The 27,734-nt window shown below is 39.1% G+C and overlaps 1 protein-coding gene across 1 annotated transcript; it reads left to right on the top strand.

Annotated features, from left to right (window-relative positions):
• Positions 1-157: 157 nt before the first annotated feature.
• Positions 158-7,420, top strand: LOC145765490 (transcription initiation factor IIB-like). Its single transcript, XM_082577319.1, has 8 exons — positions 158-380; positions 773-938; positions 1,960-2,062; positions 4,542-4,657; positions 5,132-5,263; positions 5,843-5,950; positions 6,462-6,633; positions 6,949-7,420. Exons 1-8 carry the CDS (start codon positions 370-372, stop codon positions 7,080-7,082), a joined length of 942 nt encoding a protein of 313 aa, XP_082433445.1. The 5' UTR covers positions 158-369; the 3' UTR covers positions 7,083-7,420.
• Positions 7,421-27,734: the final 20,314 nt, after the last annotated feature.

The raw sequence follows: 27,734 nt of genomic DNA, 5'->3' as shown, positions 1-27,734 counted from the left end.
GCAATATTAAAAATTGCGTTTAAATTCTTTTTTTTATTCTCTATTTCAACATAGTGATGCCAACCATCATCTTCAAGTTTTAAAATTTGTTGGGGAAACACCGTTTGGTTGTGCAATTTTTTTTATTTCTTTTGTGTTACTGTCTGTGTCCATGATTTCGCTTATTTGTGTAGTTGAGGTCTTGATCACAACACGCTGGCATCAGGATCAGTACTCAACCGCTCTCCCTATTTTTCAGTTCAATCACGTTGATTTTTAAGTGCTGTTGGTGTTACGGTTTTCGTTGGTAAAATCGAAATATCATCAATAGTAGGAAATTCCTTGTGATTGGGTAGGCTACTGCACTACACACCAGTGTCTACCACAGCCATGGAAAGTCGGTAAGTCGTTTTTCATCATTTTAAAAACTCCAGTACCCAAAAAGAAGGCTTAGGAAAATAATTTTTAGAAGCACTTTGACACCAAAAACACAAGGGATTTGCTGCTATAGCCAATCTATACATATGTTTTTGATTAACACGTACGGTATACAGGATAAGGCTATTGATGTGCTCTTTGTAGTCTTTTTGCTGTCTTCTTTTCATTCAGTATCTATCATTTGTTATTAATTCCTTCATGGTTAGTAACTTTGCTATATCAACAGGATGGAAAAATATTCTTGATTAATCACAATTTTAATAATTTTCTCTCAATTTTTGTAGAAAATTGTAAACTATTGAACTATTGTAAACTATACTCCTGAGTCCTGACTATACTCTATTAAAATTTTTAGGAGTCATCTTCATCAAGTGCATTGCCCACAACATCCTGATGCTCCTTTGGTAGAAGATTATAGAGCAGGTGACATGATTTGCCCTGAATGTGGACTTGTAGTTGGAGATCGGACGATTGATGTGGGATCTGAATGGCGAACATTTTCAAATGACAAAGATTCAAAGGTTTCGGATCAGTTAATATGTCATATCGCATTTGACAAAATGTATTGTCATGTTTTTATTTTACCACAGTTTTGTGTGTGCAATGGCTTTTCTTAGATTATATAGCCTAGCCTATATCATTGACATAACGTCTGAGCTGATCTTGGTCTATGGTATTTTTATTACCGTACTTACTACTTAGTTAGTATATATATAATGTTATTTTTTTTCTTACCCCCTTTTTCTACAAAAAAGAAGCTGGCTCTAATAACCTCAACTCGCCATTTTGCATCAAACTAAGATAGCTCATCTATAAATAGGATGAATTTTTAATATTCTATAAGGCCTTGGTTCGACACAGTTTGAAAATGTTTTGTTTTTGACAAACTTGATTCTAATTCAAAGCAATCAATTTAAAGTTTTTCAATTGCTTTGGAATTTCAAAATTTTTGAGTGAATTTTTCGTTTACCAAAATGAAGTGCTGCCACATTTACCGAACAAAATCGCATACACTTTTTACATCATGCATGCTCACTTGAGTTTATTCGGTCAAATTTTATTTCAGTGTTATTATTCAGGGCTGTGGAGTCTGACAAATAATATACGACTCCTGGGTTTATAATTGGCCAACTCCAAACATGCCAAAATTCCTCCGACTCCACAGCCCTGTTGTTATTCACTGGCCTAGTTTGGGAAATGGCTTGAATGCTTTACATTTTTCCTGTTTACAAAAAGTTTGGTGGCTGTATAAATTAACAATATATTGATTTTTACAAAAAGTAGTATCATTATATACTTAAGTATAGCGTTTTGGTATTACAATTTATTTTTGGGGTCAAGTGTATGTATGATGCATGTGCATTCTGCAACCTTGCTTTTTCAAAAAGATATGTTTGGGTCCAATGACCATGCGGCTATGTTAACTACAGCCTCTGTTTTTGTGGGAATTGTTTGTATTCTACCTAACTATTTCGATTTTCTCTACCTTACAATGTAGTACAAGCTTGTGTTGCTTTTTGTTTTGAGCTATTTTATTTTTAGGATATGTCTCGTGTTGGAGATTCACAAAATCCTCTGTTATCTGGCAGTGATCTTTCTACTATCATTGAAAGACCAGTTGGTCCAGCAGGAGTGGGTGACAGTGGTAAACTCAATAAAGATCTTTGTCATGTTAGAAATATTATGTGACATAACTTTGCATGGGCATTTGAGTCGATTGATATTTTTCGAAGTCTTTAACAGATTTCTAATCAAAATCAATGCAGCTTTCTGCTATTTTTATGACTTCACTTAGATCTTGTTTTTATCCAACATTTACAAATTTTATCTAACTTTTTTTATTAATCGTTTTTATTCACAATTTCTTTTGACATAAATGTTGATTGTTAAGATAGATCAGCTTATGGTACAAAAAGTTTCATGAAAATGTTGAGATGTGATGTACAGGGCTCCCACTCGGCATAAAATCATAAAATAGCATAAAATTTCACCCCCATCATAAAAAGTCATAAAATTGTCATAAAATTTAACCATTGGCATAAAAAAAAATTTTAAATCCAAATTACCTTGATTGGAGTGAGTGATCTTTTTAGGCAGTGTTTATTTTGCCTAAAAAGTAAAATCAACTTTTGCTATTAGACCCAATTATTTCAAAATCAGACCAAACAAATTTCAGAAATGGGTGCATGAATTTCTACAAAAAATGTATCAAATATCTGATTGATCATTTGCTTTTGAATCGACCAATACTGAAATATGCTCAGTATCTTCACCCAGAGAAACGAAGTGCTCATGGTGCTACCAATGCCATCTCGAATTTGACCATTAGAGTGGCTAGTGTGATGAAGGGATGTCTTTCATCTGTGTTTGACATTCCTAACTCAACAACAGTAGAAGAGCTTTGCGACAAGGTTAGGGATAGGGACCAGTGGCTGAGGTACCAGTATGAAGATGTTGAAGAGGAATGGTATAAAAAAAGCACAAGTGATACCACTAATGAGTCTACAACTTCCAAAAGTCAACATAAATATTCCTATTGGCAAGATGCCTTAGAAAGATGTGGGCAGCTGCCGGCTGATGAGTATGAAAACCGTCAATCAAGCTACAAACGAATTGACCACATTGGCTGAAAATAGTACAATTGCTTGACGAAATGGTACTAAAAAATACACCCAACTTACCAATCTTGCTCTAACTGTTTGTGCATTAAGTCACGGAAATGCTGCTCCTGAACGCGGCTTTTCAATTAATAAGGCTCTACTTGCCAGCCATGGCTACACAATACAAGAAGATACCATTGTATCTTTGCGAATTGTTAAAGAATGGATAAATAAGTTTGGAGGCACTTTAAAATTGCCTATCACACAAGAACTTCGGCAACAAGTAAAAGGAGCAAGAAGTAAATATATGGCTTTTTTGGAAGAAACAAAGATTTTGAAAAAGCGGGAGAGGCAGAATTGCCAAGAGCAAGAAGATGCTACAGGACTTGAAACACAAAAGCTGTCTCGTAAGGCCTTGCTGAATGATGACATTGAGAGATGCGAGATTGGGTTGAAGACTGCAGAGGAAATTATTGAGCAAGGGAATGCTAAGCTGCAAGAGGCTCTTTCTAGTAAAACACTTCATAAAAACGAACTATTGTCTGCGCAGGCGAAAATTAGTATTGGCCTTGAGAGAAAGCGTCGGTGCGATAAAGAACTGGCTGCCCTTAAATTGAAAAAAGTGAAGTTGGGTTGAAACGTAAGGGTTATTGCTGCTCACCATACTTTGCATATTTGTGAAGTGGAATAGTGGCTTTTCAAAAGTTTTTGAAACGTTGTAGACTGTAAGGGCAGCCTTTGTGTTACACTTTCTGTACCTTTGTTTGCTCTGTTTTTTAATTTTATTGCATTTCTTTCTGTGGCCAATTGTGGTGTTTCAGTATAATTTTTGGAAAGTTGTAGAATGTAGGGCAGGTTTTGAGTATGAACATGTGACCAAATGTTCATAATCAACCACTTTGTATTGTGAATCGAAGCAATGTTATTCATTTTTAAAGTCTAATACTGAAAATTTTACAAAGGAACCATATATACAGCTGGTAGTTTTCACATTTAAGTATTTTACATTGTAAGAATGTGGTGTGGTTGTTCTGAATGCAGTATAATAAGCACTGCTGCTGTAAAAAGTGTTGGTTTAAAATAGTTTTGCCAATTTTTAGACCAAAACAGTTTTTAACGATTGTATTTTTACCATTCCAAGTCGTGAAATTGTTGTGTACATAATCTTAAAAATTTGCCCAAAACATAAAAAAAGCCATAAAATTGTACTGAATATCATAAAAAAAGCATAAAAAATAGCCTGTTTTGAGCATAAAATCATAATAAAATTGGACAACTCTAGCGTGGGACCCCTGGATGTAAAGTTGCATCAGATTAAAGAAAAAAAATTGCTGCCATGTAAAGACAAACCATCTGAATGATTTATTTCACTTACTTTTTCAACCAGTGGAAAATGTGATTTGAAATAGCTGTATCAAAACATGTATTATATAGTGCAATTCAACCAAAGATTTGTGATTTGCTCAATCCTGTAATGGGGATGTCTTTAACAAACATATTAACCTAAGTTTTTATTGTGTTTAGCTTATGCCCAGTTCTCCAATCGAAAGACAATGTCAAACAGTGATAGAGTGTTAATTCATGCCTTCAGAGAAATTTCGTCCATGGCTGACCGCATTAATTTACCAAAAAACTTAGTGGTAAGAATGACTTGTTAGTTTCTTTCGTGACAACCATTTTTCTGGTGCGTAACTTTAGAATATTTGCTAAAGTTTTGAATCAATTGCACTAGCTCCTGGGATATGGACTGGTAGTTGGAACCTAAATCTAAGAATTTTGTTTAATGAAATATCTTTCAACCAGAGTATAGTTTAATTGTCACGTCATGTATAACCTACTTAATGTTTAACTTAATAAATATTGCAAGAAGCTGCGGTATCATACATTACCTGCATATGATTAATTTTATTGTTTGAATATTAGGGGCTTTGAATATTTTTTGTCCATTAGTAACTGGACACAAGAAACACTTTGATACTTTTTTTATGTCTGCTGAAAATTTTTTTTTTTAATTATTAGTCGTGACCTAAATGCAATTATTGTTTTAAATTCATTTCTGATGTCCATGTTCCAATAGGGGGATGATGGCTGACTAATACTTTTTATTTTTCCAGGACAGATCGAATAAACTGTTCAAGCAAGTATACGAGTCGAAAAGTTTGAGAGGGCGATCCAATGATGCAATATCCGCTGCATGTCTCTACATTGCTTGTCGTCAGGAAGGTGTTCCCAGGACTTTCAAGGAGGTTTGAATATACTGTATGAGTGTATGTGTAGGCTAGTGTATAGTATAGCAGAGGTTAAGTGGATTATTATACATATTGGTAGAGTATTCCGAAAACTTCAATTACTGTCTTTAAAAGTAAAACTATCTGTAAGGTCTAAGATTTATTTCCAGTTACATAATTTTTATTATGCTTGGTCGTGGCCCACTGCTATTGATCCTTGTAGCCTATTTGGCATCCAAGGCAAAACCTTTGCGTTTTGACAAATCAACCTTGGACTTAAAGTTTCTGCTGTTTCATACAAGCATCCCCGTTGACTGAAATCAAGATACCTATTCGTGTCAACAGTTAGTTTGTATAACATACACATAAAATAAAAGCAACTAAATTGGGGGTTCCTTATTATACGGGAGTGCTCGGCCATAAACCTCCATGCTGGTCCAATGCAGGTTGATTGTTTATTGAGAAGTCATCTTTGCCAATTTTACCCATAGTTGGGATATTATATGGAATATCACAAGCACTGTTATTTCATATACATCCACTTGCTTGATGAAAGATCAGATTGTAGCTAATTATATCTGTTGTCTGCTTTATTAGATTTGCGCTATTTCAAGAATCTCGAAGAAAGAAATCGGTCGCTCTTTCAAGCTGATTGTCAAAAACTTAGAAACCAATGTTGATGTAATTACATCTGGAGATTTTATGGTGAGTTATTTTAAGATGTAACTGGCGCATTTTATCTCAAGTTTTTAGTTTTATATAACATTCGAATATCTACTATGCTGTAGCAGCCAAATTTTCACATATCTTACACAGTAGCGTTCGTCTTATTCGTCATATTTTTTGGTCCTGGTAGAAGTCGTTACAGTTTTGACCTGTTTGCATAATTCATCACTTTTTTCTAATGAGGTGACGAATTAGACAAATTCTAACGTAAGTCGTCCGAATTTGAGGTGAGATATTTCAAAAACACTATTGTTTTTGTAGATATAATATATTATCCCTATTGTTGATTAGACATTTATCTGATTTGTTTAGACAAATCTATCAGTATTTCTAAATTGCAAACGATCATGTAAATATTGTTCTGACTACATACTTATTTGAACGTTTAGTTTCTTGCTTGATAGATCATTTCATGGGCAGCAGTCCATTTTTATTCCAGTGTTTCCTCATCACCGAGAGTAGCATTTAACAAAACTTCATACGTTTTCAGTCGCGTTTTTGCTCGAATCTAACCCTGCCGAATTACGTGCAACGTGCCGCCACTTACATTGCCCGCAAAGCGGTGGATGCTGACTTGGTGTCCGGGAGGAGCCCCATCTCTGTCGCCGCTGCTGCTATTTACATGGCTTCACAAGCGTCGAAAGAAAAGCGATCTCAAAAAGGTAAGCCTCTATGATTATGTGGAAACGATTATTTCAGCGTAAAAGGACAAATGTGTGATTTTTGTTGTATTCAAGCTAATTTCCAGTGGTAAAAGTTTAGTTTAAGAGGACGGGAAGGCAAGGAGGGAATCTTTACATCCACCTTTAAGCGCGCCAATTTTAGTGACTTGCCAATAACGCTGTTACAGTGTCACATGCTTTCGATAAATATCGAACTTTTTGCCTACTTGGTCGTTGAACTGTTTCCAATTGCTATATTTTTGGTGAACAGCCTCATTCAATCTGTTTTGTTTTTTTTCTATATTTCTGTTACAGAAATCAGTGAAATTGCTGGCGTAGCAGAAGCGACTATTCGCCAGTCTTATAAGCTGATGTATCCTCAAGCTAAAACCCTTTTCCCCGACGATTTCGATTTCTACATTCCGGTGGTACACTTGCCCACATTTTAAAGTTTATTGTGAGCTAGTCTGTGCTAGGATGCAACTGCTTTGTGTGAACTTATTGGAAATTTAAACCTCCGCGAACTGTTTGTTGACAAGCCTATGCAATAGGCCTGTGTATAACTAATAACTATATTTTCGACATAGGCTGCCGTTCGTGAAAGAACGTATGGATGTATTTGAATCTTATCATACGTTGTAATTGAATCAGCATTCGTTGATTGAATGCAAACTAACTGTTCTTTTTTTTTTTGAGTACTGTAATTCAACTAGGAAATTTAAACAAGTGTTGCAGTATACTCTGTTTTTTTACGTTCATTATTATTGAATATATCATTCTTTGGACATTTGGTGTGTGCCAGTTTTAATTCGGTGGTATTCCGTTGTCGAGGTGGTCGTAGTTAAGCGTACCGGAACCGCTTTCATCGCCATGCCGACCTGATCAGAGAGTCCCTCCTTTGCCCTTCTGGTGTTGGACAGTAATTGGAAACGGACAGATTACTTGCCTAGAAAGGTTCAAAAAGTAGTGCGTTGAAATATTATATATATTTAGCCTGTGAAATAGTGCCTTGCCCTTTATGGGCCGGCCACAGAGGTTTTGTTCCCCGGTGTACTTCTTACAATCAAAATTTCGGTCATTGTTTCAAAATACTCATTCAATACTACTGAGCTGTAGTGGTAAATGAAGACGAATCATTATTGGCTACTTCACAATGTAGATATTAACGATCTGTTTTAGCCTGATGTTGCGAGTTTGGTGTGCTAATAGCGATATGCACTAGCTTTCGGAACACAATTCCCCAGTCGTGTGCTATGACGAATGATGTTGAAGTCAGTGTGTTTTTGTTTTATGCGATTCTTTTGTTTGGCTTGAGGCTGTTGACTGTCAAATACAGCTGCCCTTGTAACATGTACCATGTTTTCAACTTAACTAATTTAAATTATTACAACATTTGGCAGAAATCATGAGAACTAAATTTGAAAATGCAATTCAACTATGGAAATTCAAAACCTAAATTCTGTTCTTACGGAATCTAGGTCACGCTTTCCCACAAATGCCACTCTCACGGAAGTTATTTCACATAACTTTGTAGGTAACTGTTTTGTTTTAATAATTCTCACAACAGTGCCGGTCTTTGGGGTGTGCAAACCGTGCGATCGCACAGGGCCCGCAATTTACTCAGAAAATGCAGTAATTTTGTCATTTTCAGTAGAAAAATTCAAAAAGTGAATTCAACAAAAGAATTAGCTACAAGAAAACATAAAGACTCAACGGGTGAAACCTATTTCGTCCCCTGAGCATTTCGTACCTTGCAAAGATTGAGAAAAAAAAACAACAGAGCCGAAGTCGCTGATCGGAGTTGCCGCAAACATTTCAAAATTTTTCTCCATCTTTTCAGGGGACAAAATAGGTCGAAATTTGATTTTGTTAGACGATTTTAGAGTACGGTACTAAATCGGGGTACAAAGTTTTCAGGGGACGACATAAGTTGCATCCAGACTCAACATAGAAACATAGCTTTATTTCCGAAAAATGCCAAAGAAAGCATGATCTTATCCTTTTGCTATGCCACCGGACAGCACCATTTTACAGTAATATTCATACCCAAATTTTTGTTGAACATGCCCTCAGAATGCCCCAAATTTAAAGAAATTTTTAAAAAATTTCTGGGGGATGCCCCCCACACCCCCGTCGCTGGGTGTCGCCCGCTGACCGTCAAACCACCCCCTCCCCTTTCAAAATACCTAGCTACGCTACTAAATTGGATCATTGTCATTGGGGCCCGCAAGGCATATTCCGCACAGGGCCCGAAATACCCTAAGACCGACACTGCTCACAATAGGCACTATACAGTAGAATTCGCCTATAACGGCTTCGTTTATAAGGTCAATTCGCCTATTACGTCACATTTCGCTCGGTCCCGGCAGAATTCCTATCTTTATGTACATTGTAGTTCGGCTACAACAGCATCGCCTACAGTGGTTCCCAACTCGTTTTTAAAGCGACCCATTTAAAAAAAAAATTCAGTTCGCTAAAATCTTGCGACCCAAGCAAATTGTCGTAATATTTTAAAAGCCATACAAGATTGTGTTGCAAACAAACAGCACTACAAAAGCAGTAACTTTTTCCGAAAATAATATGTTTATCAAATCACTAATGAGATAGCTGTGCTGGCTTGCTGTCAGTGAGTTTTTGAAATCGAGGCGTTATTTTGCTTAGGCATAGCCAAATGTCGGCTTTAACTTCCAGTCGGTTTCGCTGTTCAGTTTTCAATACACACATGGCGCTAAATCCAATCTTACAAAGCCAAGTTGTTGAAAATGGAATCTGATTTTGAATCCCTAATTGTGAAACTGTGGGATACACTTTGTACATGGAAGCCCAAAAGTGGATGTTTGCAGAATCTTTGGGGTATTTGTCTTTGAAAGACGCAAAAGAAATACGGTTTGCTACTTCTGTCGTTATGTCCATAAACTGTTCTGCAACACCGTAAAACCATTGCCTTGCATAGATAAATTTAAAGAATTCAGAGAGTCAAATATATCGGCAAGGTAAGCAACTTTTGCGTTGAAATCTTCTTGCAAAAACTTCTCTGCTAATCTCACAAGTTCTGTCGCCTCAGGAAGGTAGCAATCTCCTCTCGCAAACTACAAACTCGCTTCAGGACACGACCTCGTGACAACTATCGCACTTCTGTGTGCAAGAGCAATGCTTGATAATAATCAGAATCCACAAAGACGAAAACAAATGCCGATTTAGTGGACTTGTTTTGATGAAGTTTACACACTTCACATCATTCAACCAGTGACGATCGGTGAGGGAAAGCAAGGAAAGCAGTGCTTACCTGAGCGAAAACTATGCAAAATATAATGACTGAATTCTAGGTTTAACTTCTTATTATTTTTATCAAGTCTATTTTAACTTGAAAATTACTGTGTTCGTGACTAGAATTACTCGTAACTCTTGTGAGTATCTAAGTCCTCACCAAACCGCATTTCTTGCCTATAAATGCCAATTAACGCAAACGCTTTTGTCAGAAACCATCACTGAAGCTCCAGGGAAATCAACTTTCAAAAGTGCTTACCTTACATTGAAAAACGCCTTCATTTTATCCAATCCTCAATCGTTTTGCAAAACGACACCAGCTGCTTAGCCAATCAGATGTGTTATCTGGTGTTATGGTTAAACTTGCTTTCCCAGTGACGTCAATGCGTATCTCAACAGGCGAAAGGAATACAGCCTCTACGCATGAGTGATTTTCGGGCTTGTAACTATAGGCTACTGAGTACGCTGAAAATAAAGCTGGTTCTCTTACCAAAAAAACATAGATTCTACAATAAGACATGCAATTCCAAAGGGTACATTAACCAACCAGTACTGAAACAGCACAAGTGTTTTTTAAATTCTTTGGGTCAATAGACTGACATCACAAGTTCAGAGCAAACATACTTGTGTTCTTCAAGAATGGACTAGCTTAATTTATAGGCTAATTATTTGCTCTTTACTAGTGCACCAGTCCAATGCATGTTGTAAATGCTTACAGATGACATTGACAATAAGTTTTTGTGCTCAGTCTAAAAAAGCAGCCAACATTCTAGACTAGTCCCAGTTTGATTGATTGATTGAATCTTTATCCTCGGGCTGGGAAAGTCCGAAGATTTTGTTTTGGAAATGCTCTCAGAGCGCACCAAATTGGAAGTGTTTTTCAAAATTTTCTGGGGGAGGCCCCCCAGACCCCCCGCTGGAAGTGTTGCCTTCGGCAACACGCCTTCGGGCTTCGCCCGACGGTTACGCCCCTCGTGCCTACTACCTTGCTGCAACATATTTCCAAGTTGCTTTCCCAATGGTTTAAGCCACCGAACGTCACTGCATTCAACACTTCGTGCCGCTCTTGAGACAGCTTTTTTGCAGCAAGGCCTCTCTGTGGAGAAAGCAATAAGTCCATACAGCACTTGGGGCTTTGTCTTTGATGCGTTTTACCACACCAGACTATGCGTGGTCCAACGTGTGGAAAACTTTGTCATAGTTTGTCCGACATAGCGTTCGTGACATATAGTGCACGATAGCCTACAATATATATCCCGTAACTTTGTCAAGTTAATTTATGTTTGAGACTGAAATTTTTGTTGGGTTTACATTTAATAATAATAATAACAATAATAAAAGCGAAAATTGTTAAAACTTCTTGCACTACGATCATGCTACGAAGCTTTCCGATGTCTCGACATGAAACGCTTCATGACTTGTGTTTATATTTTCTAGTTTTGTGATCGATCTCATCACGTTTTAAATTTTTTTTATTGTTAATTTTTTCGCCCAAGATACAATATGCCTGAAAAACAAGCGACCCAAAAAAATTATCAGACTACCCAACTTTGGGTCGCGACCCATGAGTTGGGAACCACTGGCCTATAACGTCAATTCGCATGTAACAGCACCCTTTATTGGCTCCCAGACGTCTTTTGTTCGTTTATAACGTCACTTTAAGCCATCACCTTCACCACGAACGGTCAGTCTTTTAATCCAGTTAGCGCTGCTGCTTGCAAAATGTCTTCCCTTTCGACTGAAGTCAAGACAACCATTCGTGCCAGCCGCTCAACTTCTGATCAACGCAGCAGATGAACTTCATCTCTGCGGCTACTTGGGCGGACTATAAATGGAATTCTGAAAGGAAGTCAAGTACCACCGGACTTCATTCGTTCATCCCCAACGCCGACACATGCCCCATCCGCCTGACACTACAAAGACAAGCATGGGTGCGCCTCAACCGTCTTCGTACGTGCGTCGGGCTTTTCCGGTCAACCATGCGCCATTGGGGAATTAGCCTCTTCCTCCTCCTGTGAATGTGGTGCCGAGGAACAGACTGCAGACCACATCATCAATAACTGTACCATCTTCAAGCCACCTAACGGAGTGGAAGGTCTGCGTGTCATGGGTGATGAAACTAAATACTGGCTGCTTTCTAATAGCCTTCCAGTGTAGTCCGGGAACATCTTGAATCTGCTGGGCTGGTAAAAGGATAGAGTAGACCCTCGGCCCCAGAGGCTTGCACGACGACGAAGCGCAAGGTTAATAGGTCTACCCGCTCATTAAGCCCAATTTGGTCCATTCCGGAATTACTGAAGGTATAGGAGTGGTAGAAAATTGTCTCCCGCAGCCAAAATCGTCCGGTCCCGATGTGGCCTTAATAAGTGGGGACGACCGTATTGGAATTAATATTAATTTGCAAAGTGTTTTGCGCAAAATTATATGCTTCCGAAACGTTTGGGTCGCGAAGACTTCGAACGATAGCTTTTTGGGTCGCACCAAAAAGTTTTTGCGGACCCCTGCCCTAATGTAGGGGAAGGTGAGGTAAGTTGTGCCAGTGGGTAAGTTGAGCCACCCCCCGTAACTCGAAAAATAAAAATCGCATCAACTTTCTACTGCCACCTACCTGACCGTTTATCTTATGTGGAGCTGTTCTGTAAAGATTATAGGTCTTTGTCTTGTAGAAAGATAGAAAAACTGTTTTTAGTGATTTTGGGAAGTTTTTTGAACTTTTTGAAAAAAAAGATTTTTTTAGTTGTACAAAATGTTTGTGGCATTCACCAGTATTGATATGTCTAACAGTAATCACTAATGTTAGCTTATTCAGAAACTATTAAAGTGACGTTGCTAGCTCATATATGACTGGAGAAATTCACGTTTAACTTTTAATGGCGGCCTTGTGGTAAGTTGAGCCAGTGATGTACAGGTAAGTTGAGCCGGTGGCTCAACTTACCTCACTTCAGCTTCCAGTGTTAAGTGATGATATATGTAGTCATTAAATAGATAACAAAGTGTATTTTACTCTTTAAAAGTCTAAATCTCTAGAAAAAATAGTTTGTCCATTGGTCTATTTAAATTTATTTGTAGTCAGGCCCGGATTTTAAGGGGAGGGGGGCAGGTGCCTCGGGCTCCCTGACTTTTGAAGGGCCCCCCTACGTGGAAAAAATGTGAGTTTGTGTTATTATTATTTTATTTTATTTCATCCTTTGAAGTTTCTGCAAAATGCTATGCAGTGCAGTGCTGGATTAATGCTACTGTGTAGACGTAGAGGTGGTTTTTCGCACCATAAGCGCGAAAAAATTTTTGCACGGGGGCCCCCCGATCTAAAGGTGCTCCGGGCCCCCTATCAGCTAAATCCGGCCCTGTTTTTGTGTAACCTGCAGCCTACTAGCAACATGCAAGGGAAAACCCGACCTGTGCATTACATTGGTAAAATCGAATGCTTTTATGAAGATGGAGAAATTGAGGCCAACTTTTTAAGAAAATTGCCTGGAAAGTCCGAGGAAAAGTTGTCCTTTGTCTTTAAAGCAGACGATGAGTGTGCTTTTCTTAAAGAGGATGTCGTTAAAGCTTCCTCACACGACCACTTGGAGAAACTTTCTGCTGTCAGAAGAAATTCCGGTTTCCATGCTCTCTTGATCAGTGGCATATGGAATAAGTTTAGATCTGACAGACAACGGAAATTGATTTAGAAAATTCACATTTGGAGGTTTATTTAGTCAGGATTGTGTAATAATTCATCGTTTTATTTTCTGTTCTGCAGGTCAGTTGACACGATCTGCTAGTACTACATTGATTCAACGTCTGTTGACGTTTAATCAACGAAAAAGTAGCAGATTTGTCGGCTGAGAAGTGCGCAATTTCACAGTCGAACAGCAACCAGGCCCGGATTTAGGGGGGGAAGAGGGGGCAGGTGCCTCGGGCCCCCCGACTTTTGAAGGGCCCCCCTACGTGGTAAAAATGTGATTTTGTGTTGTTTTTTCTTTCTTTCAGCCTTTGAAGTTTCTGCAAAATGCTGTGCAGTGCTGGATTGATGCTACGGTAGACGCAGAGGTGGTTTTTCGCGCCGTAGGCTTGAAAAAAAATTTTGCAGGAGGGCCTCCCGATCTAAAAGTGCCCCGGGCCCCCATCAGCTAAATCCGGCCCTGGTCACAACAAAATAAATTTATCTTTTTACATGTTGTTCTTTCTTCTTGGTAGCAGCTATGTATTAACTGCTACCCAACCTGTCTTCTTTCTAACTTTCGACTCAAGTTCCACATGTGTTGAGTTAAGATTGTATATTGTCAAAAAGAGACGGGTTCAATTGTGATGTGGAATAGTCACTGCACACTCTAATACGTCCGTCCGATAGATTTATCACATCGTTAAAGGCCAAACCACGTTTTCGCCAAGCAGCAAAACACGAGTTAGTGAATAGAGAAAAAGTAATGAGAGATTGTCGCTCAAGCATGACAGTGCATCGCAATGATGACGTCACCATTGCGTCACAGTCCATGTTACAATTCGGGACAAATATCTGAGCAATAATTTCGTGAATGCATGTATTGCATAGCATTTTATAATGTAGGCTACCATCGCTACAGCTTTTGTTATTGAACTAAAATGAGTGGCTCAACTTTCCTCACACCCCGGCTCAACTTACCACGTGGGGTAGGTAAGTTGAGCCAAAATGACGTAATACTTAAAACATGTTTTTTTTTCAATATTCTTATGAGTTATGAAAAAATTTTTTTGTTAAATTAAGGCCAAAGCATCAACCATTATGCTGCCACTTTCACTTTTATTGTAAACCAAGCGGTTTTCTTAGTAGAAGCGTTTAAGTAAAAAGTGGCTCAACTTACCTCATCCTCCCCTACAAACTGTCGCAGAAGATGTCGTACAAGAGGAGGCCGATGATGATGGCGACGATCCTGTAGAAGCCGTTTCAACCCCAGTAGAAGCCCTGAAGTCAACCAGACCGATACTTCCAAAGTCACGACGATAGCGAGCAAATCCTACATTATTTAGCAAAAGCTAAACGCTATGTGGTAGAGAAATCCGTGTCAAAACCGAAACAGCTGAAGATTAATGTCTTTTTTGCTAATAAACAATGAACTTCTCTACTACTGTGTGTAACGGGCTGTATTGCACAAATTTCCTGTACTTTTCGCTGTATAGTGCAGGCCCTTAGGGGAATCTTTAGGCTAAACGTGTTACACGTTGTTTTTTTGCATATTTTTGCAGTTGATCAACCCAACTTTGATTTTAGTGGGTGCCGCAACTTTTTGGGTCACGTGATCACTCCCAAATCGGGGATTTCCCCAGAAATCACGTTTCAGCTCTTTTTACGTCATTTTTGTGCAATTACATATTTGATTTTTGTATATTTTAACTTAAAAAGCACATACAAATAAGTGAGACAAAATAAACACAAAATAATTTGATTGATGACGTGATTGTGACGTCATCACATATATTTTTTTGCTTTTTTAACCTATTTTGGTCGTTTGCTGTTGGTTTTAGGTGGAGTACCGGTTACTAAAGCCATTTCACAATTCCTAAAAGTAGTTTCGTCATGATTGCATCTTTTATGACATCATCATTACATTATTAAAACTAGACAACTGCAAATTCAGGAACCAAAGGTAAGTTTATTCCGAAAAAAGCGATCAAATACTCTCATTATAAGTTTTGCAAATGCTTAAAATTTTACAATTGCAAGCAATAACAATAATTCCAGTACAGTATGACGCAATAACGACGTCATCAAGGGAATAACCAGAAGAGCAGCTACCAGGGGTAAATTTCCCTTTTGGTCATGCCACTTCAAAATTAAAAATAATATGTAGGCCTAATTATGATCTACAAATCAAATTAATACACGACCCCAGATGATGCAATGTCAGAGTCTTAACACTGTTAATTAAAGATGAAAAAAACTAGCGGTTTTCGATGTTAAATTCCTACCATATGTAATTTGATGTTAAAAAAATTCGTGTACGACAAGTTTTTTCAAATTACAAGATAGAGTTTAGAAAGTCAAAAGCATTTCTTGAATGATCAGTGTGGATTGGAGATGAAACGTCGATGTGGATTGAAGATGAAACATCAGAGAGGATTGGATATTTTGTGGTCGAATTGCATGTTTTGTACTCGCATGAACAAAGACTTGTGCATTTTATGGATTTTTTCTTACAGGAACATCGAGAGCCACAAGTAGACTGACAAAACGGAACAAGCTGATTTGCATCATTATGTTTCCAACTAGGGATGGGCAATTCAGAATAATTCACTATTCTAGAATTATTCCGGAATACTAAACCGAATCCAGAATCGAATCCAGAATACTGAATCCTATTAACTTCCAGGCTCCAGCAACACAAAAAGTAAAAAATTTCAGACACAAAAGCTACACAATCAAAGTAAATGTTTGTTGCAATGCAACACAGTAAGGCATTCCAAATGACTTCCAGCCAAAAAGGAGCAGTGTTGCCAGATGATGGAAGCCGCTTGGCAACAAAACGTAACTAAAATCTCACCAGATATTTAAAACACCCTTATCAGGCCCGTAGCCAGCCGGGGACTAGGGGCATCGCCCCCCAGAAAAAATTTCGCCCCCTCTGGCAAAATCCCAACATTTTCGAGTAACAGCTACAATTATAATGATTTTGCCAAAAAACAATTTTCGGCCCCCTCAAAAAAAAAATTGCCCCCCCCCTTGCTCTGCGGTCTGGCTACGGCCCTGACCCTAAATAAAGCAATTTCGCTTAAATACAAATAGTTTTAAGACATAAGACACTGCCATCATCCATATGCAAAGCTCTTGCAAAACGTTTTCTATACGAACAGGGATTATTTGCTAAAAAGTTTAAAAAAATTGAAAAAACTTATTTGAAAAAATTGAGTAGGGAAAATTTCACCAGATTTCACCAAAAAGTTATCTGGTTCCAAGGTCAAAAAGCTTGGCAATAAAGACCTGTAAATTTCACCAGAATTTTTTAATTTGATATTATATTTCTCCATCTGGCAACGCTGAACGGGAGCGCAACTTAGTTGCTGTCAAGCCGCAGTCGAAAGGAATCGCTCGGAAGATGCTGATGCGGCAGGTATGCTGAGGTGTTTCAGAGCCAACTCCTTTAGCAGGGGCATCTGCTCAATGTTGTTACGCCCACCAGTCAACCTATCGCAGAGTCACATACGCACGTGGATTGAAAAAAAGCATTGCACGATTGTGCATGTGTACAAAGCGTGAAGAAAATTGCGCGCTTAGTTTCTTTGATTGCTCATGTGAGCGAGTGACGTAGAGTTGCATGCGCCGTGCGCGCACAATGTTTTTGAAAGTGCGGAACTGCGGATGGTGTAAGTGCAAAGAAAAAAGTGAGTAAACCACATTTTTTTCAGTTCACTGTCTCCAGCTGACAGCTTGCACAAGACTTATGTATATCTTTAAAACCGAATCTTATTACCCGGTTTTATTGCCGTTTTGGATTCGGATAGTTTAGGATCCGAATCCTTCTAGATTCGGTATTCTGAATTGCCCATCCCTATTTCCAACCCCAAGCTAAAGGAGAAGGTAGTTGCTGAACATTTACGAGGCTTGATTTCCGTATTTCAGCTTGATGTATCGCTCTGCGTGTATGTTGCATCAGAGCAGCTGACGTTGGTGGCAGCTTTTCAATAGTGCAACCATTGGTAAACATCATATAACGGCATTCGTCTACATCCGTGATAGTAGGACCATTGCCATAAAGAGCTATGACATACTTTTGTATGTCATTTATAGAACTAGGTGAGCTTGAGAAATTCAGAGAGTTAAATAAGCCACACATTGCGGTAAGATTAAGCATCCAACAATCCCAAACCTTTTTTTCCAAAGACGAAACAGTATCACAGATTGTCATAGCATAAGACAAAGGTAAAGAAGCGCAAATCATCGGAGATTGAGGTAAAGATAAAACAATATCATGGATTGGAATGAAGCGAGTTTTTTCTCCAACTCCAAATTCAACCCATAGTTTACAGATTTCTAACTTGTCAAAACACGAAATTGCAATAATTACCACATTAGTATCTACTGTTGTGACTATGGCATCGGATATTCCATGTTTCACATGGAAAAACATACGGGTGTCTGCCTCTTCGTGATCACATGGGGAAACCTCAGACATGTCCAATGTTTGATTGTTAAGAGCTGTATCTAACGATGTTACAACAATCGTAAACAAGTTTGGATCGACGGAAGTTATCACAGCTTGTTGAATGTTGATCCAGTTGATATAACGCAGTTTTGTTGCTGTCATTTCCCAAAAACTCAGACCAGTTGAGAGGAAGACGAGTATTACTTGTGACAGCCACGTAACATCCAGACCATGTTTCTTGTAGAAGATAAGCCTCAAATAGCTACTGCCATCACAGAACATGCCAGCAGTGTGATGTCAGTCGATTATGAAGTAGTGAAAGAATCTGCCTCGAAAACCGATCACTACGTCCTAGATGGAGGGTTCTTGTTGCATCGAGTGCCATTGAAACTGGAGACAGTTATGGGAGACAGTTACGAGTATTACTTGTGACAGCCACGTAACATCCAGACCATGTTTCTTGTAGAAGATAAGCCTCAAATAGCTACTGCCATCACAGAACATGCCAGCAGTGTGATGTCAGCCGATTATGAAGTAGTGAAAGAATCTGCCTCGAAAACCGATCACTACGTCCTTGATGGAGGGTTCTTGTTGCATCGAGTGCCATTGAAACTGGAGACAGTTATGGGTCTATTGCACAGTCGTATGCAGATTTTACCATTCGTCATTATCGCTTAGCAACGGTGGTCTTTGATGGATATGGTGGTCCGTCTATCAAAGACAATACCCATCAAAGACGCGGCACGAACGTCCACCCGGTTGTTCACTTTACTGTAGACACCAAGTTCATTGGAAAGAATGAGCAGTTCTTGCCTCGAGCTTCCAACAAGGAAGGATTAATTTCTGTTCAACTGAGGAATAGAAGCTGCAATGTGATGAACGCTCCAGGTGATGCAGATGTTGACATCGTCAAGACGGCAGATGGACAGCCCTCATCGACATAGTACGACTTTAATTGGTGAAGACACGGACCTTTTAATATTGATACTACGCTATGCTGACACTGACCCAGACATTAAAGACCTCTACTTCCCCTCCGAAAAGGCTTACGCAACCAAGATACACGACATCAACAAACTAAAAGCAATCATCAGACCAGACATAATTATGCTTACAGCTCCTCTTCATTCATGCATTCACCGGTTGTGATACAACGTCAAGGATATTTGGTATCGGGAAGAAGACGCTTTCAAGAAACTAGTGAAAAGTCAACCAATAATCAAAGAATGTTTTATTTTCCCAAATCAGACAGACCACATCATTAAGGATCTTGGAAACAAAGCTATGACCGTTATGTTTGGCAACGATGGCAGTAGTAACCTAGAAACACAGCGATACAATACATTGGTCAAGAAAATTAAAACAGCCAAATCCTTTGTTCATCCTGAACGTTTGCCACCTACATCATCCTTTACCAAATTCCACTGTCTCAGAGTTTACTACCAGATTATGGGTAGGCTACTGACGATGGTATGGATGCTCTAGACTGGGGATGGAAAGTAGACAATAATCAGATGGTTCCAATCATGACGGACATGAAAGCTGCCCCGGACAACCTACTGAAAATGATCACTGCAATTGCGAATCGTGTTCACCTCACTGTAGTTGCCGGAGATATGTGCTACCATACCATGCTGGATGTGGACCGTGCCAAACTGGTTCATGTGTCCATACAGCAATCACATAATTACAGACGATGACATCGAGAGTGACAGCGATGAGCATTAGTAGGCTAATACTTGATCCATTTGCTTTCTTTACGCTGATTATGTCAAGAGTCTACATGACCACATCGTATGAGCTCTTTATGCCTGCTCAGTTAACCCAAATATATATAGAAATCCCTGTGATAGAAATTTACCGGGTTTTTTAATAAACAATACATTGTTATTGTACATTTTTAATTGTTTTGGCTGCCATCTTGGATTGCCATATTGAATTTATAGGCTATCAGATAATTTAACAATTCTGAGAATGGTCACATTGACTTCACAAGGTATAAAAACCTAGATATAGACACCAAAACTACACGTTTTGGTCATATGATAACCTAGTTATGGTCAATTTACTGTTATTTTAATGGTTTGGCGGCCATCTTGGTTTGCCATATTGAATTTATAGGCTATCAGATAATTCAACAATTCTGAGAATAGTCTCATTGACTTCACAAGGTATAAAAACCTAGATATAGACACCAAAGCTACATGTTTGGTCATATGATGACCTAGTTATGGTCAATTTAGCCTACTGTTTTGTTCAATGGTTTAGCGGCCATCTTGGATTGCCATATTGAATTTATAAGCTATCAGATGATTTAACAATTCTGAGAATGGTTTCATTGACTTTACAGGGTATAAAAACCTAGATACAGATTTTATAGACACCAAAACTACACAGCAGTGGCCGAGTGGTTAGCGCGTTGGGCTCACAGTCGAGAGCCTGCGTGTTCGACTCCAGCCACCCGCACCTGCTGTTGTTTCTCTGGGCAAGAAACTTTACGACAATTGCCTCTACCCAGTGATCGATTTCGAGTAATGGGTAGTTCCAAATTAAAGTCATAAGCAGAGTAGACAACCGGAAACAGACATTGTCGTCGGCTGCAGCGTGGGTCAGGTGTACGTCGGAAGGCGTACACCGATGCATAGCGCTCAAGTCCGCTTTCCCGCAATGCAGGATAAAGATAAACAAACAAACAAACACAAACAAACGTTTTGGTCATATGATGACCGAGTTATGGTCAATTTACTGTTTTGTTCAATGGTTTGGCGGCCATCTTGGAAGCTATCTTGAAAATAACCACTTTCCGGAAGTTGGATTCCTTAAGATTTTGAATATGTTAGTACTGACACTCAATACTAATCAAATCAGTTGAAAAACCATTGGTAACTTATTGTAACCAAAAAAGTAACACCAACAACAAACAAGCGACTACAATATGAAAAAAACAAGCAAAAAATTAATACATGACGTCACAATGACGTCATTAATAACATAATTTTGTGTCATTTTTATCTCGTGTATTTTGTAGTGGCAGTCAGTCCAAATGTAAAAAAATAACGTATCTAATTGCATAAAAATGCCGTAAGAGAGAGAAGTTCTTTTATTTGCATCAACAACACATGTGGAAAAAACAATACAAGATTACAATGTGAACTAGATTGTTTTAATGTTTGCTGACGATGATGGGAGTGGCAGAAGGACCGAACTGGTCATCAAGTCTGCCACACCCGTTATGTTTGGCGTAAAAAGAGCTCAAAATTGACTTGGGGGAAATCCCCGATTTGGGGGTGATCACGTGACCCAAAAAGTTGCGGCACCCACTAAAATTCAAGTTAGATTCATCAACTACAGAAAAATGCAAAAAAACAACGTGTAACACGTTTAGCCTAAAGATGCTCATTTTTGCCCCTAAGGGCCTGCACTATGTAGGTCATTTTTCTTTAAACAATTTCTTTGTTTACTGTATTTTCTGCGTGACTTTTGTCAGTTTGATGATACACAGTAAACCTGACTGGATTATACATCTCTTTCTTTAATCAAAAGACAGTTTTGGAATAGTTTGCGGTAGTTCGTCTATAACGTCAATTCGGCTATAACGTAAGTTTTTGCAATCCCCTAGAGGTGCCGTTATAGGCGAATTCTACTGTATTATGAAATAAGCGGGGAATTGAAAAATGCTGACACTCAGAAACGGACTGTGAATAGAGAAGGTTAAATTCACGATGGGAGAATGTCGCTCATCTGACACCCGTCGCAATAAACTAATTTGGTTAGATATATTTCTCAACTTCCTTGATTAACTTGTGATTAACTTGACCAGTGCCGGTCTTTGGGGTGTGCAAACCGTGCGATCGCACAGGGCCCGCAATTTACTCAGAAAATGCAGTAATTTTTGTCATTTTCAATGGAAAAATTCAACAAAAGAATTAGCAACAAGAAAACATCGAGACACAACATATTTCGTCCCCCTGAACATTTCGTACCCTGAAAAGATCGAGAGAAAAAAAACAACAAAGCCGAAGTCGCTGATCGGAGTTGCCGCAAACATTTCAAAATTTCTCTCGACGTTTTAGGGAACGAAATAGGTTGAAATTCGATTACAGCAATATTCATACCCAAATTTTTGTTGAACATGCTCTCAGAATGCCCCAAATTCAAAGTGATTGTTCAAACTTTTCTGGGGAAGGTCCCCCCAAACCCCCCGCCGCTGGGTGTCCACTTCGGCGAACACAGTGGCCGAGTAGTTAGCGCGTTGGGCTCGCAGTCGAGAGCCTGCATGTTCGACTCCAGCCAACCGCACTGCTGTTGTTTCTCTGGGCAAGAAACTTTACAATAATTGCCTCTACCCAGTGATCGATTTCGAGTAATGGGTAGCCTACTACCAAATTTAAGTCATAGCCTAAGCAGAGTAGACAACCGGAAACAGACATTGAATTGTTCAGCGGCAGACCGCTTATTTTAGCCACCAATGTCGAAAATTTTATTTACATACCAAACCGCCATTTGCCACTTTTAATACTTTTAAACGTTCACATTAGATTCACTAATGGCCAACAAGTTGCCTTTTCAGGGAAACATAACAGTGTAATTTTTGTTGAAAAATCGCAGTGCCAAATGCGACTTGACTTTTTAGCTCATTTTAATATTCCTTTTATTTTGCCTTAACCTACGTGCAAATAGCATAGGTCGGCATGACCAGATTGCAGGACACCCCGTCCCACTCTTATTTTAGGCCTATACAGACGTGCAGGCACCGCTCTGCAAAGCGTTGTGGTTTTGATCCGAAGCAATCGTTCGTGATTTTTGTGCGTCTTTTTACTCCGGCTAGGGGTCATCACTTTGCTACCCTTACGTTGTCAGCTGAAGCTATCAATATTTTTTTTTCTTTTTTTCTTAATAGATGTTTATTGGCTACTGCGAAAAAGATGCACAACTAATCAAAACACAATGGGCCGTCTTTAAATGTAACAAACCTAGCAAACCTTGCGAATGTCGCAAACCACAAGGTTGCCAGATGGTATTTTTTATTGTATTTTTTAAACTTCTTGGCGTTTTATTTATCGGGTGCATGTTTTTCAAAACCCTTTTGAATATGTTATTTGTTTAGTGTTGATGTTGCAGATGTTCTATTCTCATCTATAAAAAGATACCAAAGTCTTTGCTTTGTTGGTTATGGTTAGTTTTTGATATAAATACATTTAAAGCAATGCCTATGCGATCAACATTTGTGAGATATAACGCAATATTTGGTAGTCAGACATTCGGGAATCAGTACTCCATCCCTTTCCATCTTTCCATTTAGTGAACCAGTGTTGTCAGATTGGGCGATTTATCTGCAATTGGGCTACTTTTAGTTGGGCTTGGCGCCAAAAAATGTTGGTTTGCGACTTGCGCTTTTTTGGGCTACTTTTAGTCTCTGATTTGGCGCGAGACGGCGCCTAAATTTGGCAGAATTTTAAGTTGTTTGACAGTGAATTTTGAGTTGGCAGTACTGAATAATTGGTAGAATCCGACCAGCCTTTGAAAATGTGGGTAAAGTTTCGGTTTATTACGGAAAAAATGACGTTATTTTTTTGATTCGGCATGAGGATTGATTTTACTGCTGACCATTAGCAGCTTTGACTGTTGTTACAGCAATGCTGTATTCATTTTCATCCGGGAGAATGGAAGGACTGACTGGCGAGTGGCGAAAGCGAAATTTTGCACTTGTATCGAATATCGGAAATTATAGGGTAGTTATGATCTTGGTTTAGTACGGTACCGTACCATAATTTTTGAAGCTTTTATTGGTGTCTAAGCTATAAATTAAAGTGGAAAAAATTGAATGTCAGTGGAGAAACTTACTGAATGTAAACTGGTCTTCCTTGTATGATTGAAAAACAATGATAGATTCTTGTATTTTTTGTACCAAGGTGTACGAGTTTAGAAATGCTGCAGGGGAGTATAAATTTAGAGAAGTTGCTCAATTGGCACTAACAATGTAGCCTATACCAATCAGCAATGCATTACGGTAGTTGAGCGAGCCTTTTCGAGAGTTTCTGCAATCAAAACCAAACTGCGAAATCGTATCGGACTTCAACTTTTGTCAGCGATTGTGAGGATTAGTGTTGGGCGATATATCGAATTTTCGATACGATACGATATCTTTTCAATATCGATATTTATTTCAATATCGTTCGATATTTTAACTATTACAGCCCTAACTCGTAACTGCAAACCCCAACAAAAACGTTGCCAGGCCAAACGGCAAAAGTTGAAATTGCCTCGGCAATTGCTGTGAACGTTTATTACGAAAAAAATTGTACCAAAACATGTAAAACGAGAAGCGAAAAATATACTTGAGTAGTCTATCACGACCGCACTGTTTGATTTGTTGTGATGTAATAATACCAAAAGTAGCGATAAAGCGAACAACGCGATACGCACGCTGTTGCGGTAATTCACGTTGAATAACTCACGGGGAGGAAAAGTAGGTTAATTTTGTGTTGATTCAACGTTCGAGTCAACACAAATCGGTTTAATTTTTCCGGCGGGTTATATTGCGTAACAAAACCCAATAAGAAATTTACGTTTGTTTTACATTAATTCGACATCTAGCGACGTTGAATTATCATAAAATAACGTTAATTGCTCAACCAAGCACCAGCAACAAATTAATAGCTCCCTGCGAGATGATTGCCTCGATTTATGTATGCACTAACATCATTTCGGCCGGCGCAATTGGGATACTGCGAGCAACACAAAGTTTGTTTGATAAAGAACTAGCTGTCAGAATCGGAATCATCAGATGCGGCATCGGAAGATGAGGTTGTCACGTCAGCACTGGAATCAGAAACAACAAGAGGCTCATCGCTTGGCTGTAAATCTACACTGTCTTCGCCGTTCGCAATGAAGCATCCACGTTTTGCGGCTTTCGGGCTTTGATACCCATCCACACGCCTCCTTCGCAGAGCTCCATCACGGTGTTGACCAAGGAGCAAATCTATGGCTGTGTCATAACCACTGGGAGGAATGTCTAACTAATCCTAACCTTTACCAGCGCTCGTTTGGCCTCGGCATTTTTAATGCGCCATTCATGCATCTGCGTCGGCAAACGCCGGCACTAATTTCGAAGACTGAGAAACTCTTTTCTTAATTAGAACAAAAATATCGAAAAGTATCGAAATATCGAGTATTTTTTCAAATATCGTATCGTTTTGTTTTTTTCAATATCGCCCAACACTAGTGAGGATCAGAACTTTGCTGCAACAATTGGAAAAATGCTGTTTGATCCCCGGTCATCAATGCGGAAGCATGACAGCTCTATATATTAAAATGAAGCTTCAGCAGTTGATGATAGAATTTTGTTCGGTGTTGGTTCTTGGTAGTTCATCTGAGTTGACGGGCTTATGCTATGCATTAGCATCTACTATGGAACCATTTGTATCTTGAATTTGAAAATAGGAATTTGTATGAAGTTTGTATAGCATTGGCTCGTCTAGGTTTTTTTCTATTGAACAATGCTTGATTCAATATTGAACATTGTACTTATTGTATGTTGTATTAATGTATGTATTTTGTATCTACACAATCAGCATGATGGACAAAGATGTTGCTTTGTCCATGACTCTTGGGGGCATGCCCAAAAACCCCCTAGAAAGCCTGCGCCTTCGTTGCTCAACCGTCGACGTCGCGACGGCAAATTGGGCTACTTTTAAGTTGCTTTGGCGCATTTTTGGGCTCTTTTTTTTTTTTAAATCTGGCAACACTGTAGTGAACTCACACCCAACCATAGTTAGACCATGGTTGGGTGAGTTCACTAATCAGTGGTTTTCTAAAAACCGAGCTGCAGACAATAAATAAAACTTAACTTTTGCAGGCGACCGTAGTTCCTGCCCTGGGCTACGCCGTGTGACACACAACGAAGAAGTTCCTAATGACCAGAGGTGGGCACCCGCTACTTTTAAAGTAGCGCGCTACCCGCTACCGCTACTTGGGCCAAAGTAGCGCGCGCTACCGCTACCCGCTACCAATTTACAAAAGTAGCGCGCTACCCGCTACCGCTACTCGGGCCAAAGTAGCGCGCGCTACCGCTACTTCTTCCGCTACTTTTGTCTAAAATGACACTAGGAAACACGCAAGTCTCTAGTGACGCAAAAATGACCTTGAAAACGAATGTTATCATTCGTTTACGCTGTCATTTTAACGTCGTTATAGAAAACACATTCTAAGGGAAATTTATTGTTACGCATCTTTCAAAAACACGAGCATTTCAAAATGAGAGTCACTAAGTACTGCCCGCACTTTCGCTTAAGCACATCTTTTCCAACAGAGAAAAGTCTCTCCACCGCAGCACTGGAAGAAATGGGGGTGTTGTAGTATTTAATGAACAGATATGTTTTAATTCGGTATTCCAAAAGCTCAAGGACTTGCTCTTGTCCGAAAAAAATTCGTCCACAATTGCTGCTTCTTTCTGCACCGATGTTTTACGGGATAGCGCAAACACTCCAAAAAATACATCCTCGGAGTCATGACTGGTGTTGGTGTCACTCTTCTGGGTATCAACCTGGCTTGATGTCTCCCGCAACAGTCGAATTGCATCTGTCTTGACTTTTTCTCGCAGTGCGTCAGCATCATCCGTGGAAACGTAGTGCAGAAATTGTAGCCACGTCGTCTTGAAGGAGGGATGAAGATATGATGCCATAACGCATTTCATGTTGTTGAAGCACTTGTTGAATCGTTTCTTCACCCCTTCAAGGACTTTCACTTTCAACTCCTCACAGGTCACAAGATCACTGATCTCAGTAGACTTCTTCTCGCAAATTGTGATGGTTGGAAGCAAGACTCCGTAATATGTCTTGGACTCGCCCTGAAGAACGTCTAAAGCCTGGCAGATAGGCTTCATCACACGGAGATATTCGCCGAAGAAGTTGACATCAGCTAGAAAAGACCGAAACTTTGTAACCAAGCCGATTATATAGCTGCTTGACCACGCGATTATTGCAAAAAAAACAAGCATTTTTTTCAATTTAAATTAAAAAGTAGCGGTAGCGGGAGTGCGACTGAAAAAAAGTAGCGCCTCTCCGCTACCGCTACTTTGAAAAAAGAATAGCGCCGCTACTGCAGCCGCTACTCCAGCTAAAAAGTAGCGCCGCTACCGCTACTTTTACCAAAAATGTAGCGCCGCTAGTAGCGCCGCTACAAAAGTAGCGCGCTACTGCCCACCTCTGCTAATGACAAGTTTTTGTGTGTGTTTAGAATAGAATGTAAGGGATATTTTGTGAAAGAAACCGGTCTTTCCAAAGTTTGGTTATTTGAAGTGTGTTTAAAATACCTAGGCTATATGCTTTGGCTCTTTTTCGGGCTACTTGCAAAAAATTGGTTTGTTTTTGGTATTGGTTTGAAACGTGTTTTTGGCTGGGTAATTTTGTGGAATCTGGCAACTCTGCAAGGTTTGCTTCTTTAAATGTAGCAAACCTCACAAGGTTTGTACAATTGCCTAGTGATGGTAACCTGTGTTGCCAGATTGGGCTACTTATCGCAAATTGGGCTACTTTCCATATGTGATTTGCGACAAAAATTGAGCTTGGCGACTTGCGACTTTTTGGGCTACTTTTAAATTTAGATTGGCGACAATATAACAAGATTGCGACTTTTTTACATCGGAAATTTCTTACTAAAGTAAGTTTCGCTTGCAGTCTACTGACAGTTTATTTGTAGTTTACAAATTTTACAGCGCATTCTCATGTTTCC

Source organism: Aplidium turbinatum, chromosome 2 (genome assembly GCF_918807975.1).
Source record: "Aplidium turbinatum chromosome 2, kaAplTurb1.1, whole genome shotgun sequence".
Classification (NCBI taxonomy): domain Eukaryota; kingdom Metazoa; phylum Chordata; class Ascidiacea; order Aplousobranchia; family Polyclinidae; genus Aplidium; species Aplidium turbinatum.
This window is presented reverse-complemented; position numbering and strand designations above follow the sequence as displayed.

Excerpts from the sequence above, each read along its gene's own strand:
- LOC145765490 (XM_082577319.1), top strand. Across the intron at positions 5,264-5,842 it reads TTCCCAGGACTTTCAAGGAG|ATTTGCGCTATTTCAAGAAT; the intron begins GTTTGAATATAC and ends CTGCTTTATTAG. Across the intron at positions 5,951-6,461 it reads TTACATCTGGAGATTTTATG|TCGCGTTTTTGCTCGAATCT; the intron begins GTGAGTTATTTT and ends ATACGTTTTCAG.